This window comes from Mirounga angustirostris, unplaced genomic scaffold (genome assembly GCF_029215605.1).
Source record: "Mirounga angustirostris isolate CCGP_5_RB_7025 unplaced genomic scaffold, mMirAng1.0.hap1 SCAF_6, whole genome shotgun sequence".
Taxonomy (NCBI): domain Eukaryota; kingdom Metazoa; phylum Chordata; class Mammalia; order Carnivora; family Phocidae; genus Mirounga; species Mirounga angustirostris.
Window position 1 is genome coordinate 131,221,413 of NW_026991714.1, and position 15,834 is coordinate 131,237,246.

Here is a 15,834-nt window from a genome sequence, read left to right on the forward strand (position 1 = left end):
ACAAGCAGACTTGGTGCTGAATGTGGAGCCTGACATGGGGCTTGATCCCATGACCCTGAGATCATGACCTGAGCTGAAATCAAGAGTCAGATGATTAACCGACTGAGCCACCCAGGCACCCTGAGATCTTCCATTTTAAAAAAATAATTTAATAAAGATATCATATCAGACTTAGAAATGCTGGACATCTCAAGAAAGGGGAAATAAATTCTCAGTTCTGGTGTAGTAATTCCTTCAAAAAAAAAGAATGAACAATGATGGTTTTGTTTGTTTAGAGATGACCAAAAAGAACTTCAGCCCCTGCATGATAAGAGTGGGAGAAGATTCACCCCTGCTCTTTCTTAGGGAGGCAGCATGATATGGTGGTGAAAACATGGACCTTGGGGTCACAGTAACATTGCTGGCTGTGTGAACCTGAGGAAGTCATTTGACCTAAAATTTAATTCACTCAACACAAACTGGAGAGAATAATGCCTGTATCATTTTGGCTGTTGTGAAATCTAGTGAGATGCTATATATCTCCCTGGCACATACTAGGTACTCACTAAATGGATGCTTTTAATTTTGATATAAAAACTGGGAGTTAGGATGGGTTGACAAAAGAACTACACTTATGGACCCAAGGGACCCTTTTCTGTTTGAATTGTTGATGCTGTATACTTTCAAGTCAGTTTCTTAGTATAGGCTACAATGCTTTTGCATTTCTGAATTTATTATTCACCAGGACAAGAGATACAGAGGTTGGTTATTAAGATCCCCATTTGGTATATTAGAGAAGTAAAGCTCCCTGTGTGAGATGAGCATCCCAAGGTCAAACATCTGGTTAATTGTATAACCCAGTCTCCTGACTCCCAGCTACCATGCTCCACCCCCAGCCCAAGGATGCTTTAGCTGCATCACTGTGTTTGTCTTCTAGAGGTTACAGACCCTAAAATCCTGCATGCATACATGGTGAATGAAAAAAGAGAAAATCATTTGGGAGGAGAAAATTAGAAACAGGATTTTAAGTTCATTTCTCTGCTGAGAACTTTTGGCTGTCCAGCCAGGGAATTTTTTTCTGTTAAGTGTTCATTTACCTGTTGAACTTTACTGAGGCTCCTGTGCACAAGGAGGGCAGTTATTGGCCATTGTCAACACAGTGATTTACTCAGAACCCACGAGGAGCCAGAGACACAGCATTTCTCTACAGTGCCATTTTTCCCCTTTCCGTGTTTTGTTTTGTTTTTCTTTAGTATTCTAAGACCTGAATTTTAAGACCCTTACTAGATTAGTACCCAATAAATTTTGATAAATACAGAAGTAGATAAAATGACTGCAGAGTCAAGTTTCTATTTCTCTAATGATTATCTGTGTTCACTTGAACAAATCACCTGATCTAAATCTCAGTGTTTTTTCTTTGGGTAGAGCAAGGATACTAATATCTAATCCATGAACATCACTGAATTATTATTTGAAATATCTATCTAGCTTATCTATAATATGTCATATTAAGTGAGGAAATTTTAAATTACAGAATGGCATTATAGTTTGTTTTTGTTTTGTTTTGGTTTGGTTTGATGATGACCTGACATATTGCTTCAGTTAGGAATTCCCATCTATAAGCTTGAGCATGAAGTGCTGCACAAATACCCAGCATAGAGTAGTTTTGAAATAAGATAAATCTGGGTTGCAGTCCAGACTCAGATTCTTTTTGCAGTGTGCCTTTAATCAAATCATGCAATTTCTCTGAACCTCAGTTTTGGTCATTATAATGTCAGAATAATAACATCAATAACTATTAGTAACTAATAGTAATCAAGTAGTAATTAGTAATAGTAAATATTAGTAACTTAGATGTGCTTAGAATCTAAGCACTTGAAAATATTAGTCACTGTCGTGCTCATCATTTACATCAATGGCATCTACATCTCGATGGTGTATCTGACTTGGTTCTATAGGTTTCTCTCCCACCTCGAAGAATGGTTATTTGGTCCAGTTGAACAAGGTGTATTTTCAGTGCTTTTTACCAGCACCATACCAGAAACACATCAAGATGACCTCATTGCCCAATAATTGATCCAATGAGCACCATATTTTTTTTTTAAAGATTTTATTTATTTATTTGAGACAGAGAGAATGAGAGAGACAGAGAGCACATGAGAGGGGGGAGGGTCAGAGGGAGCAGGGAGCCCGACGCGGGACTCGATCCAGGGACTCCAGGATCATGACCTGAGCCGAAGGCAGTTGCTTAACCAACTGAACCACCCAGGCGCCCCAATGAGCACCATATTTGACTAGCAAATTAATGAGTGTCTTTGAGTGTTCTGGTGAGCACTCTGATTTTGGAGCTATTTTAGTTCCCTTTGAGTAGCAAACTGATCTATAAAAGCTAATTTTGAGCATTTATTCCTACTTCTGCTTTGTAGGAGGCTCTTCATACACATTATTTAATATAATCATTAGGACATTACTGATGGAGAAATTATCCCATTTTTCAGAGAAAACACTTAGGCTAATAATCTTGGAAAGTAATGTTTTATGGGGTGTGTGTGTGTGTGTGCGCGCACACGTGTGTGTTGTGTGTGTTGTGACTAAGAGAATTGGGCAGGTTCACCCAGATGGTTGAATTAAATCAAGTTCTCAAGAAGAATTAATTCACCCCTGCCTTTATATCTAGCCCTTCAGTTGGTGCTCTCTGGAATAGAGGAGCACATACAACATTGTCCCTACCTTCAAGAAGATTATAGTCCAAGTGAGAAGGCATGATGGACACAAATGCAGTGATGGTGAACAACTGTGATCTATAAGTAAATAGAAGAGAGCAAGCATTCCTAATCCAATAATAGTCTCATATGCCTACAGACCTATCAGGGGAGATGTGAAATTGCATCAGTAGCTCTGTGGCTCTTTTTCAAGGGCCCATATTTTGTGCTAGATGTTGTGAGGAATACAAATCAGTGCAAATTCCATCTGTTTCCTTTAAGAAATAATCCATTTGAGAATATGAAGTTATAGGTACTCTAAGATATGGTGGTAGGAATGTAATGTTACTGGCCCAGTCAAGCAGCCTAGATGGTGATGGATGCACACCTTGCTGATCATGGAGTGACTCATGGATGAAGTTGGTCTTACCCTGGCTTTGAAAAAACAGTAGAATTGAGGCAAAGGAAGGGAAAGATATTTGTATGGAAAGGTAAGGCATGGTTGTGTTCTGTATAGACAGATTCAGACAAAACAGAGGATTCATTTGGGCAGAAATTTAGAGAAAAAACTGAAAGGTAGGGGGGATACATAACAGGTGGCTTTGAGTGGCATAAATGATGATTTTTGTTTGAAGTTCATATTTATTATAGGATGACAGAAGATAGAACCAGATTCATGGACAGTGATACTTTAAACTTTTGATGAGCTTTTGGATATATGTCTGAGTGTGTGTGTGTGTGTGTGTGTGTGTGTGAAGGTTTGAGGGGATTTTTTCCCATAACTATGAATTTTCACATTAATCCCAAAGCCATAACCCATCTGTAGATACCCTTTTGCTTTGTTTCATTCTGGTCTTTGTATATATATTTCAGGTTGTTTTACATAGTTCTAATCATAGTATATCCACCATTATGTATCTTGCCTTTTCCACTTTTTTTACATGTAACTGTATAATCTGCTGAAGGCTTTAAGTAAGGCAAGCATAGTGATAGCATAGTCTGTCCAATTTGGGAATGGCAGCTTTTAGCAAGGGATACAATTAGATTGTGGAGGTTTTATAATGTTCAGTATTAACTTGACTTACAGCGTCTGGGAACTGGTGTAGGCTGCATTCAGAGATTTCCCTGAAGCTCCTTGTTCCATTAGTCAAGTGGAAATCCCATAACTAAGTAGTCACCCAGAGCTTTGTCAGTATCTTTCTGGGCTCAGTGGATAATATGTGACCTGTTGCACATAAGGGATTCTCTGTGGGCAGGAATGTAACCCACAACCTAGGCAGGGAATAAAGTATTATTCCAAGGAGTCTCACCATGGGCTGGCCCTGCAGCTTGGACAAAGTACAGAGACAGAGAAGTCAATCAGCTGCCTGTTGGATTTATAAAGCTCTGAAAGGCCAATTTGCTTGAATTAACAGAGGTCTGGCTTAATAAATGTGTCTGCTTGCCTAATAGATTTAGTAAATGAACCTTAAAATACTTGATTTAATTTAGCATTATGCACTAGGTATTGGTGGCCAACAAAGAATTCAGGAATACTGTTGAGTGTTCCAGCTTTACAAGGAAGGTGAAATCAGCCATGATGCCATATCAGTTGATGAACAACAAAGGCAATTTGGAAAACAAAATTAGCTCCTGTCTCTTGCATGGAAGCCTGTGGTCTGCCACCTGGGGACCAAGTGTTCCCATTCAGCATTTACTGTGACTCAGAGCCCTGACTGGCTGATAGGATGGCACGCTCCCTCCCACCACAGATGGCATCCCCTTTGTCCTGCAGCCCTGCACCCTTGTTTGGCTCCTGGATCTCCTAGGGAAGCAGCCAGATGGAGGGAAGAGCAAATCTGCAGGGACAAGAAGAATTCCACTCCTCTCAAAAGAGATGCCTTTAGGGACGCCTGGGTGGCTCGGTTGGTTAAGTGTCCAACTCTTGATTTCAGCCCAGGTCAGGATCTCGGGGTTGTGAGATGGAGCCTCGCATTGGGCTCCATGCTCAGTGGGGAGTCTGCTTGAGATTCTCTCTCCCTCTCCCTCAGCCCCTCCCTACCCTGTTCTCTCTCTCTTTCTCAAATAAATAAATAAATCTTAAAAAAAAAAAGTGATTCCTTTGACTGGCAGAGTACCAATACCCAAGTCTAAGGCTACAAGAGTGCAGAGAAAGGAGGGGGGGGCACATGGACCACTAAGAGCTGAAGAAGATGACATGGAAGTAGTGAAGGTTTCATGAAGAGACAACTGTCAAGGGAGAAAACTGCCTGCTGGTGAGAGGTGGGAAGATGACAGCTGAGGGCAGGGAACTAAAATGGAGGACAATGGAATATAGCCATGGTCAGAGAGAGTCACTCATAGAATCAGGAAAAATAAAATCACATTGATTATTTCTTTCATGTTTTCTGTCCCAACATTTTATTATGGAAAACTTCAAACATACACTAAAGTTGAAATAATTCTATAGTGCATATCTATATACCCACCATCTGTAGTCTACCATTAACATTTACTATTTTTGTTTTATCAAATGTCTGGTTATCTGTCTGTTCTGTCCACCCATCAGTTAATCTTAATTTTTTCACCCATTTCAAATTTTAGACACCAATATACTCTGTGCTAAATGCTTCAGCTTGCAAATTATTGACTAGGATTCAGTATTTGCTTACACTTTTTTCCCCATGGTGGTATCAATAATGAAATGCACAAATCCAAAGTGTGCACTTCCTGAGTTTTGACAAAGGCATTCACATGTAACCTAAACTCCTGTCTCTCTCTCTCTCTCTCTCTGTCTCTCTCCCTCTCTCTCTCTCTATATATATATACATATATACACCAAAATATTTATTACCATCACTCCAGAAAGTTCTCTCATTCCCTTTCTCAGTCAATACTTACCCCAATCCCCAAAATCAGCCACTCTTTTTTTTCTATCATAGATTAGATTTGCCTGTTCTAGAACTTCATATATATGATTATACCATATGAATTATTTTATGTAAGGCTTGTTTTGCTTCTTATAGTTTTGGGATTTATCCATACTATTGTATGTATCTTTTTTTTTTCTTTTGTGTTCATTGTATGGATATACTATGGCTTGTTTATTCATTTTCCTATTGATGAATTCCTGGGCTGTTTTCAGTTTCGGGCTGTTACAAATAAGCTTCCATGAACATTTTTGTTGGTTTGTGGACATATGTTTTCTTTTCTCTTGACTAAATTCTCAAGACTGCAATTGCTAAGTCATAAAATATAAAATGGTACATCTACTTTGGAAAAATTATTGCAATTTCTTGTAAAACTAAACTTTTTCCTAAGTGGTGGTATCATTTCATATCCCACCAAAAAATGTATGAGAGTTCCAGTTGCTCTGCATCCTTAATCATCTTTTATATTATCATTTTTAAAGAAAATTTAGCTATTCTGTTGGGTATAAGTGGTATCTCATTTTCATTCCAAAGAATATGACTAGGTAATGAAGCAACTGAAGGTCTCCTAATAGATAAGATTGAATGGGTTGACCAGTAGGGACTAGAAAGTTTGCCTCAAGCCATTTATCAATCCTGTATATTCCGATTGCTGAGTAAGTGCTCACAGCTCTTTCAACACAAACCCTTCATGTAACAGATAAAGAACTAAGGCTAAAAATCGGGTCTACTTTGCCCAAGGTAATTTATTACAATAGCAACTGAATAAAGCCAGCATTTCAAGTCTTTGTTCTTATTACACTAGAAATGGCAATTCTGTGGCACATTATTCCATTGCTATGGCCAACATTGGTATGCTGAACCCAACTTGACTTCAGCTTCCTTCTCAACACAGGACACTGAACAGCCACTATCAGCCCATGGGAGTTGATGTACATCACAGAACCTATTTGCAACTCATTCGTTGTTGAATTCAGAAGGCCACACCCTTGTGTGTACTGTCACTGAGCTTTAAGAATACTTGAACTCTGGGTTCTGCCCTTAGTTAAAGGGAAGACTGTTTTCTCTTTCTTCTTTTTTTTCTTCAAATTTTTATTTAAATTCTAGTTAGTTAACATATAGTGTAATATTGGTTTCAGGAGTAGAACTTACTGATTCATCCCTTACCTGTAACACCCAGTGCTCAACACAAGTGCCCTCCTTTCTATACTCACTGCTTTCTTTCATGTAGCAGAGAAGAAGGTATGTCACATGCAATATCTCTCATCTTGCCCAACTCCAGCTATCAGCCTGGTCATAAAATAAGGGAGCTACAGAATTTTATTTTATTTTATTTTTTAAAGTTTTTATTTAAATTCCAGTTAGTTAGGGACACCTGGGTGGCTCAGTGGGTTAAGCGTCTGCCTTCAGCTGAGGTCATGATCTCTGGGTCCTGGGATTGAGCCCCACATCTGGCTTCCTGCTCAGCGGGGACCCTGCTTCTCCCTCTCCCTCTGCCCCTCCCCTCTGCTCATGTTCTCTCTCAAATAAGTAAATAAATAAATCTAAATAAATAAATAAATAAATAAATTCCGGTTAGTTAACATACCGTGTAATATTAGTGTCAGGTGTACAATACAGTGATTCAACACTTCTATACATCACCCGGTGCTCATCACCGCAAGTGCCCTCCTTCATCCCCATCATCTATTTCACCCAACCCTCCCGCCACCCCCACTCCCTTCTGGTCACCATCAGTTGGTTCTCTGCAGGTAAGAGTCTGTGTCTTGGTCTGCCTCTCTCTCTCTCCCTTTTTCCTCTCTTTGCTCATTTGCTTTGTTTCTTAAATTCCACATATGAATGAAATCACATGGTATTTGTCTTTCTCTGACTGACTTATTTCACTTGGCATAATACTTGTGGTACAATGGTAGCCTAACTCTGGCATTTTAAAGCAGAAGAAATCAAATTAGGTTTCAGAGGCCCAGTTGGAAAGTCTGAGCTAGAAAGCAATTCTAGTCTTGCAGTAGGGACGCTGTCTGAAAGCCACACCTTTGAGCCTCTGCAGGACTCTGGCACACACGTCTAGGCCATGTTCAGTCAGGAGTGCCTGAGTGCTGGCCCATACCCACGCCCTTCAAGAGCTGCTCTGTGCCTCCCCTAACGGTTACCTTCTTGGTCTCCATCCCATGGCTGTCCTGACACACAAAGAGGAGAGGGAGTCTGCTCATCTGTGCTTGTAACATCTCTTTAAGAGCTGCCTTAGAGCAGCTTCCTACTGTTATGTCGTACCTTGCAAACAACAGGAACTTGGAAGGGCACAGGCCTTAAGATGACCCCTGAATAATGACTCTTCAACCTCAGGATCTGCATTCTTCTATCCCAGAAGCACCTGCTTTTATCAAGGTCCTACTCCTCAGGAAAGTAATATATTCTGTTTCTCTCTATCCTTGGGGGAAACCTGTATATGTTGTGATCAGGAAAATAAAGCAGAAAAAGAAAAAAAGAATTAAAACGGTCACAGATATGTATGTTTATTATTTTCCAACCTATTTAAAATGTTAGAAATGCTTTGCAATGGAAAACACAGATATAATAAAGCAAAATGCCAGTTATTGGACCATGCATCCAACTAACATATATATTCTACTATATGAAAGTAATGTGCCAGGATGGATGAGACAGAAGTAAATAAAATGTGGCCACCTCTGTGAAAGGTCTTGTAGTCCAGTGGAATATAGGAAGAAATGTAAGTGACACAGAATATTGGAGGAGAAGAAAAATAAATGATCTATTCCCAGAGCCAGCTGGAATAGGTTACAAATGTTGCTTCTACTTTGCCCCAGGAGAAGGAACAGAGTGACTTGCAAAATCCAGAGTGTCCAGTCTTATCTTCATCTTTTGGGATTACATTTTACAGTGTATTTCAAGGATATTAATACTCTTCCTGGATACTGGATATAATCACAGTTTTTGAAAGCTATGAAAAGCCATTTTCTTTTTTCTTGTTTCAAGTTAGGATCCCTTGGGGACACACAAATACCATGCAGATTTGTGACAGTCTGAGATTTGTAAGAAAGGAAGCAAATCTGATATCCCACAGAGGACTAAATGAGTTATTTCTCCTTCTGTCTTTTAGCCCCTCATCACCTTGGACAGCAGCATTTCCTTCACGTTCCTGGCCGAAGGCACCAACACCATCACTGTCCAGGTGGCTGCTGGGAATGCCCTTATCCAGGACACAAAAGACATTGCTGTGCACGGTAAGCTCTGAAAGTTGTTCTGTGATGTTCCCTCCGGCCCAACCAATCCCCTTTGCCTACCCTCATGGCAACCCCTGACTGCTTTGGCAATTCCCCAGGCTAGGGGAAAATTATGTAGGTCAACCAGAATTTTCCAAACATACTTTCTACCTTGTTCCTGAATAGACACTGAGGCTGTAAGAGAAACTGGCACACATGGGCATAGACAAGCATCTGTTATTCCCTAAGATGTATCTGTATCACATCCTGATGGGGTCTCATTAGACAAACACATATCATAAGTTGAAGTTTGCTAAACTAGAAAGACTATCATAGAAGCATCTAGATCCGATGTCCTGCTGAGGTATCTATGATATGTATGCAGCACCGACCCTCTGTGACCATGGGGACCAGTGATTTCAAAAGAGGAGCCATGGTTCCCTGACCCTGCAGAACTAAAGGCTGAGTTACTGAGATGAAGTACATATTCCGATTGTTGGAAAATTCTAGCATCCTTGGCTGCAAAGGCTCAAGAGTAAGGCTAAGAATATGAGGGCAGAAATAGAAAGAAGAGTGGATAAGGCCGCTATCCTGTTCCAATCCGGAAAAACACTCCTAATTATTAAATTTATTTTAAATCAAGTTTTGCTCCCAGCACCATCCCACACAACCTCCCCCAGGCCCCTAAAGACTGCCACTATACCTGGGGCTTTCTAAAAAAGTTGTACTAAGGTATGTGATCCTCTGACTCAGAACATATTTCTTCAGCCTCACATCAGGTGAGCACCTTTTCCTACATTTCTGCAAATTTGATACTCTGGCTCTCTCATCAGGTACCTGGAGGACCTTTTTTCAAGCAAACATTTTTACTGAAGTGTAAATTTAATGCAGAAGAGTGCACACATCACAAGTGTTTAGTTTCATGACTTACCACAAAGTAAACAGATGTGTGTACCCACCAGCCGGGTCAAGAAACTGAACATTACCCACACCCTACACACAGGATTTCGATCTGATCCTCTGAGATAGTTTCTAGGAGGAAGGTCAGAGGAACCAAGGGGAGGACAAGTGGCAAGGCCCCCTTCCAACCAAGCCCAGCTTGTCAAAGCTTTATCATTGGCTTCGCATGATAGTATCACGAGTAGCAAATAACCTCCTTCTTCTGGGGTTTCATACTTATCTTTCATTTCAAGTAATATTCTTTTGCCAGAAGAAGGGCTTAAGACGCAAGGAACTCCTACATGGTAGGAGCATAAATCCCCTTCCAGTCACCAAATCCCACCTTCTTTCAGAAGCCAAGAAACACGCCAAGAGGAAGGGATTTTAGCTGAGGCCACATGGAAGAGTGGACCCTTTCCCTCAAGCACAGTGATTATGGCATCTGCTAGTCCGCCACCCCTCTCTCCGCCCCACTCACACACCCTCTGTCCTTGCAGAATATTTCCAGTCCCAACTCTTGTCATTCTCTCCAAACCTGGATTACCACAACCCTGACATTCCTGAGTGGAGGCAAGATATTGGCAGTGTCATCAAGAGAGCTTTGGTTAAAGTAAGTCGGCTTTATCTTTGCTTACATGTTATTAGGTAAAGGAAAGAACCAAATGGTCTATCCAGAATAAATTTTCATGGGTTAAAAGCACCATCCTACAGTTATATAAGGATTATCTCTCTGTCAAAAGAGAGATAAGAATGAGGAGGGTGAAGGAAGGATGGAGGGAAGGGGGGTGGGGGGAGAGACAGACAGACAGGAACCAGTGTTTAGGGATGAGAATGAGCCCTATCTTTATACTGAATTTTTCTAAGACAAGAGCTGGACCCCTTTAATGAACTAATGGAGGGAGCACTCATTGAGTCTATACAAATCTCATTCACTAGGCTTGTTCTTTGCCCACCAAGGGGGTTTCTTAACCAGGTATTCAGACTCACAAGACCACCATTGACTATACATGACAATCCGAAGGCTACAGGCCAGAAAACAGAACATGCCATCAGGGTGGTAGAGTTCTAGGGTTAACCCATGGTCAGATTGGCCTTAGAAAGCTTTGAAAGGGTTTTATTAACCCTTTGCTCAGAACAAGGCACTAGAACATAATGAAAAATGCAGCATGGGTTTTCAAATGTAGAGGTGAGTCTAACATGTGACTAGTTCTATGGCAGAGGCATGGCCAGCATGGAGTATGGAGAAAAGTATGATTCACTCTATCCAGGGAATGCAGGCTTAGCACGTTATTTGTGATTCATTAAATATTTGTGAGCTATTACAATAGTCTTTGCAGGGAATACTTGAGCTCAGTTTTAAAGGATACATGACAGTTAACAGAAAGAGGATGGTGTCTTTCATATAGAACGAACAGTGTGTGCAAAGCCATGGACTACTGAAAGAACACAACATATTGGGGAAATGGCAGAGTCTAGTGTAGGTATTCTATAAGTTGTAAGGCCGGTGCAGCTGGACTTGAGCTAGGATGGTCAGCTCATGAAGCATCAGAGAAGCTCGCAGAAGTCCGACAGACACCCAGTAAGCACTGGGAATTGGAAAAATGCTTTCTTAATTTAAGGAAAAAATGCTGACAATAGATTTATATTCAGACACCCATTCTGGTAACAGTACAGAGGATGGGCTGCTGAGGTGGGAAGTGAATAGAGTGGGGGAGAAATTTCACAAAAAGTGACCAGTTGAAAGACTACTGCAGTTCTCCAGACCAGAGGTAACAAGATCTCGAAGAAGAAAGAGTCCAAGGTTACTTGGGAAGTTGAATGGTAGAATTGGTGACTAATAGTATGTATGTAGTGGGAATGAGAAGAAGAGAAGCTTTCTGATTCCAGAGCAGGGAGGATATGGCCTCACCCTTTGTTGGACCATGTCAGAGAAACATGCTTGAGGAGCAGTGATGGTGTGATTATTATTTATTTATTTATCTATCTATCTATCTATCTATCTATCTATCTATCTATCTATCTGTCTATTTATTTGAGAGAGAGGGATTGAGAGCAAGCGAATGGCGGGGAGGGGCAGAGGGAGAGGGACAAGCAGACTCCCCGCTGAGCATGGAGCCTGATGCAGGGCTCAATCTCATGACCCTGAGATCATGACCTGAGCTGAAATCCAGAGTTGGACATTTAGCTGACTGAGCTACCCAGGCGCCCCAACGATGTGATTTTTTTTTTATGTGAGTTTGGAGCACATGAGGAACAGTTGGGAAGAAAATCAGGGGAATTGAAAATATGGATCTGAAGGTCAAGTGGATGTTCCCTGAACGAAGGCAGAGATGTGGGACCTGAGACTGTGGAGGCGATTAGACCACCCCCAGGGGGTGGGGGGCAGGGCAGACACGAACACTGATGCTCCCTAAGGCAGAGGAGGATGATCCAGAGAAGGACCTGGAAAAGGAGCTGACAGAAAAGAAAAAGAAGAAGAAGAAGGAAAAGAGAGTGATTCAAGAGAGCATTCCTGTGGGGAGTTGTCTACCAGACGATCTTCATCTTAAATCTTTTTACAAAAAGATTATTCATAGAAAGGGATGGAAATGTGACGGCTCTTAATATGCCCTGTGACTGTGAAACATCCAGAATTGTGTATATTTTGCATGATTGTGTTTATTAAAAACATACTAGCTTTTTAATAAATGACTTGGTAATTATAATAATAATTCTAATAAATAATAATAATCAGCCATGTCGGTTGATGCCTGGGCCTTAAATCTCATGAGGACCTGTCTCTCAAGTGTCCCTTTGGATGGGATTAAGTGAATCTAGACAGCTCCAGAGTCCCTCCAAGGTTGCTAACTGACTGACCCCTCCCCCCCCACCCCGAGACCACTATTCCCTGGGATGAAGGGTCAGCCTAACAATGGTGCTCACAGCCTTACCCCCTTCACTCCACTGGGTGCTTCTCTGTGCTTTTCCCTTCAGAATGGTCTCCAGAGACTTGCTTCCCCTGGCTGGTTAGGATGAGGGATGAGACCTTCTAGCCCCATGGACTTGAGCACCAAGACTTTCAGCTACTTGGGATCATGCCTTCCATCAGGAAACCAAGGCATCTGGCAAAGCCAGTTCCCAGGGATCCTCTGTGTTTGGGGACTTTTCAGGCTTCTGAATGCTACTTGTTAGTTCTCTGCAAGTTGGTGCTCTCACTGTTATCATGTCCCTGAGAATGGACTCCAATCTGTGAGCCTAGTCCCAAATGGGAATCAGAGCTAAGTGGATGGGAAACAACTCCCCAACTTCTATTCAATCCAGCAACTGTTTATTGAGTCTCTACTCTGTGCAAGCATCTTCAGAACAGTGAGATAGCCACAAAGACCCCCAGGAATGTTTGGGTAAACATTCATAAGAACCTATCAGAGAAAAGATTATATCAGCCAGATACATTTATGTCACAGCCAAGATGATCTAAGTCCCTGAAATGTGGTAGACATGGTATCTGGGAGTGCTTGGTGTGAGAGACTAACATGGAGGAGGTCACTGCAAGTGGAGATAGTCAGGGGAGACTTCTTGGAGGAAGCAGGTATTTCCGCCAAATCAGAAGCTACCCTATTTGAATTGGCAGAAGAAGAGGAGGGGTTCTGGATAAAAGACCTTCAGGAGACACATAAGGAAGAATAACCATACTCTTTACAAGGGGTGGGGGGGTGACTCAGACTCTTGTTTGCTTTAGGAATTTACCTCCAGACAGAAGCTTCCTTTAAGTTTTTATCAAAAAGCAATATAATCCTTTGAATAGAAAAAAATTCAGTCATGATCTCAGCATCTTAACACAACTTTTAGTGTTTTATTTTGCTTTTTTACTCTTACACATTTTTATTTTTATAGGGTTGTAACCAAAGGAATGTAAGAAAATAGATCAGAATGCAGCTATCATAAGTGTTTTTCCATGTTGGCTGACTGTACTAATTATCATCGTAATGGTAAAATAACATTCTATCGGGTGATTATACCATTATTTACTTAAGTTTTTGCATATTTCAGTTTTTCCCCCTTTATTTGCTATTATAAATAATGTTTTTCTTCCTGTATGTGGTTTTTTCTATATTTTGGATCGTTTCCTTAGGACAAACACTCCAAGTCACAGTTACTGAATGAAGGCTCTGAATATTTTTATGGCCTTAAAGTAAGTCTTTTGAAAAGCAAATTGGCAATGTGCATTGATTTTTAGTGAGCCCAGCCACAAATGAGAGAGCCTCTTAACTGAAGCCTCACCAATATTAGCAATTTTAACTTAATACAAAAATCCTGCTTTAGTAAGTGAAAATCGTGCTGCTTGTCTTGTTCTTTTTTAAATTTGCATTTCCCCACGTTTGCTTGTAACCTCTTATTCCTTGCTGGCAGCCAGTACGTTCATGCTTTTGCCAGAAGCTCTAGTCCTCTCCGTGCAGAAAAAATGGAAAATATGGGAGGGGCTTTAGACAGTGTTCCTAGCAAATGCTATTTTGAAAATCACTGTAGTATTTTAGTTTCAGTAAAAATGTATGTAAGAGCCAGGGGAGGTAGCGAGACCAATCCTAGTCCCTCTATGGGGAAACAGAAAGGAAGCCTGGGTATATACTGGGCCCCGTGCCTCCCAGGTCGTGTAAGGCAGCACATTTGTGTAAGTGAGCCTTACCCCCGGGCGTATTCTGCTCCTTGTCATGGACTCGGGGAGGCTGGCTCCCCCACAGCTTCACTCTGTGTTCTCTGCAGGTGACTGGTGTCCCGGAAGACCAGATCCTGGTGGCCGTGTTCCCTGGCCTCCCCACTTCAGCAGAGCTCTTCATCCTTCCCCCCAAGAACTTGACTGAGCGGAGGAAAGGCAACGAAGAGGACCTGGAACAAGTAAGTGAGGGAATGCTTGGTGGGGGTGCTTGCCTGCACCTCCCAGTCCAAGGGCACACAACCTCACCTCCTGCTACAAGGGGAGGGGAGTTTCCTCCCATTGGCCCAGCGGCCTGTCCGTCTGTCCAGCACCCAGGGCTGTGAGAAACAACAGGCTTGCCCAGAAGATGCCCAGGTGCACGCAGACTGGAGCATTCGGCACACAAGAAGGGAAGGCATCCCAGAAGCACTCATTCCAGCAGTTGGCGTTCCCGCAACTTCCTCAGGTCTCCTGCCCAGTGACCTGCCCCTGGGGGGTGAGGGGGAAGGGGACACAGGAGAGAGAGAAGGAGGGATCTGAGTGTCCCTGTATGTTTCTGGGAAAATAGGCTTCTTGTCCTTAAAGATCCTGGTCAATTTAAGTTCTGCTTCAGGAGAGAAAATGAGCTGCTTTTAAACGTGTTTCTGTGGAGAGAGATGGATTGCTTCATTGCGTTTTGGCTAAGGAAACAGCATGTCCAAAGGGACTGTGGTTTACCGTCCTCATCGAATGGGCGTGTGGTTCCTGTGATGGGCACGCCGTCCCGGAAGTCAAGGAGCTGGTTCTCCCTCTCTCACTCCCTGCTCCTGCTGGGCTCTCATGGGCTGTGCTCTGCGTCACGCTTCCCTGCCTTCCTGTGACGCTAAGTCAGGAGGGGTAGAAAAAAGTGAGTTTGAGGCTTCTCAACGTCGACACGAAGCACACATCTGCTCCCACACAAGGCAGTCATTGTGCAGACATCTTCCGTGTCCCTCCGATACTCACCTGGCTGCCACCTCATCCCCACGGCCGTCCACAGTCATCCTTAGGCAGCAGAGACCCATCACAGTCCATTCCTCTGGAAAATGAAGCCGATCCTCGCAGTGCAGGGCTGCACACCCAAGTTGGCCAGAAATAAATTCAGCTTCTCAATGCACGCATCACTTTTACAAGACCTCTTCATTCTGAAATAGCAAGTGGCATGTGTGAACTATATTTGGAAGCTACAATATCCATCCGTTTAGATAAATAGGTAATTACGGTGATGAATAGCAGCTGTGATATTAAGGCGCGTACAGCCAGATAAGAGTTAGGGACCATAGCCCAAGTCGGCCCCAGCTTTCATGTGGGAATTACAGAGTGATTAAATCGATGTTATGTGTTCCGAGACTTGACGGGTAAAGTAAAGAGGAAAAATTATTCCATAAAAAGAA

At 42.0% G+C, this 15,834-nt stretch overlaps 1 protein-coding gene across 1 annotated transcript in view; it reads left to right on the forward strand.

The window, feature by feature from the left end:
* Positions 1-15,834, forward strand: part of SORCS3 (sortilin related VPS10 domain containing receptor 3) — a 572,838-nt gene that overhangs the window by 548,762 nt on the left and 8,242 nt on the right. Inside the window, exons 21-23 of the mRNA XM_045876297.2 lie at positions 8,709-8,832; positions 10,248-10,360; positions 14,491-14,622. Coding sequence (XP_045732253.1) covers positions 8,709-8,832; positions 10,248-10,360; positions 14,491-14,622 — 369 coding nt within the window. The remainder of the gene's footprint in view (positions 1-8,708; positions 8,833-10,247; positions 10,361-14,490; positions 14,623-15,834) is intronic.